The sequence below is a fragment of the Pteropus alecto genome, unplaced genomic scaffold, assembly GCF_000325575.1.
Source record: "Pteropus alecto unplaced genomic scaffold, ASM32557v1 scaffold109, whole genome shotgun sequence".
In the NCBI taxonomy this organism is placed as follows: Eukaryota; Metazoa; Chordata; class Mammalia; order Chiroptera; family Pteropodidae; genus Pteropus; species Pteropus alecto.
Window position 1 is genome coordinate 6,230,212 of NW_006494608.1, and position 984 is coordinate 6,231,195.

The window sequence follows — 984 nt, forward strand, 5'->3', positions numbered from 1 at the left end:
ATTGTAAATGTACTGAACATCTTAAATTTTAAAAATGTAAAAGATAGTTAAGCGAATAATAAAAGAGAGTCCAGGTTGGTACTATAACTAACATATGGAAAACTAAAACCCAGAGAGACCCCATGGCCTGGAATTTCATTTTCCATTTAAAGAATCTCAGTTTCCTGAAAAATGAGCCCTCTTTTAATATGGTTTACTTGTCACACAATACAGGTTCATGGTCACTGTGTCTGTCAGCACAATACAGACGGCCCGAACTGTGAGCGGTGCAAGGACTTCTTCCAGGACGCCCCTTGGAGGCCAGCTGCAGGCCTCCAGGACAGCACTTGCAGAGGTGGCTGGAGATGAGTTCTCAGCATAAACTGAGTGTGCTCTTTCTTTATTGTGGAAAACATTTAGTTCATTTGGACCACAAGCAGCAAGGATAGTGAACCTGTGGCTTCCAGCTCCAGTTGTGTGATATCCCAGTGTCTCCTGTTATCTCATATGGAAGAATCACCAATATCTCAAATCTTCACACCAAAAATTAACATTAATTTGAAAAATGAAACAGTACGCATTATGGGTGGACCCTTTCCAGAGGAGGGGCAGAGCCATGTCATAGTAATATTAGTGGAGACAGTGCTACTCCAGGAATTGGATGAATGGATTTGTTACAGAGATCCCTACTACTTTCCTGAATAATCATACTTTCCATGAATGTGACCTTAAACCTATATGTCACATAATAGGAGAAATGAAGTTCAGGTTTGAGTTTGACAAGCTATTGTACTTTTTATAAAATATTTAGACTAATAGGGTGTAGGTTTTTTTGCAATGTGTTCACTGCTTCTGAATTTTAATGAACATCCAAACAAACTCATTCAGTTTCTTTTCCGAGAATTGGAGAAAATAAGATGCAAGGGGATGGGAGGTCAGCAGACGAGCTCTTATGGAAAAGCCCCATCTGTGAGTCAGAGTTTACAAGACCCAGTAAATGTTTAT

General features: G+C 39.6%; 1 protein-coding gene across 2 annotated transcripts in view; it reads left to right on the plus strand.

The window, feature by feature from the left end:
• LAMB4 (laminin subunit beta 4) overlaps positions 1–984 on the plus strand; it is a 99,867-nt gene that overhangs the window by 27,017 nt on the left and 71,866 nt on the right. For both annotated transcript variants that reach the window (XM_025041942.1, XM_025041941.1), the window contains exon 9: positions 214–334. In XM_025041942.1, the coding sequence (XP_024897710.1) occupies positions 214–334 (121 nt within the window). The remainder of the gene's footprint in view (positions 1–213; positions 335–984) is intronic.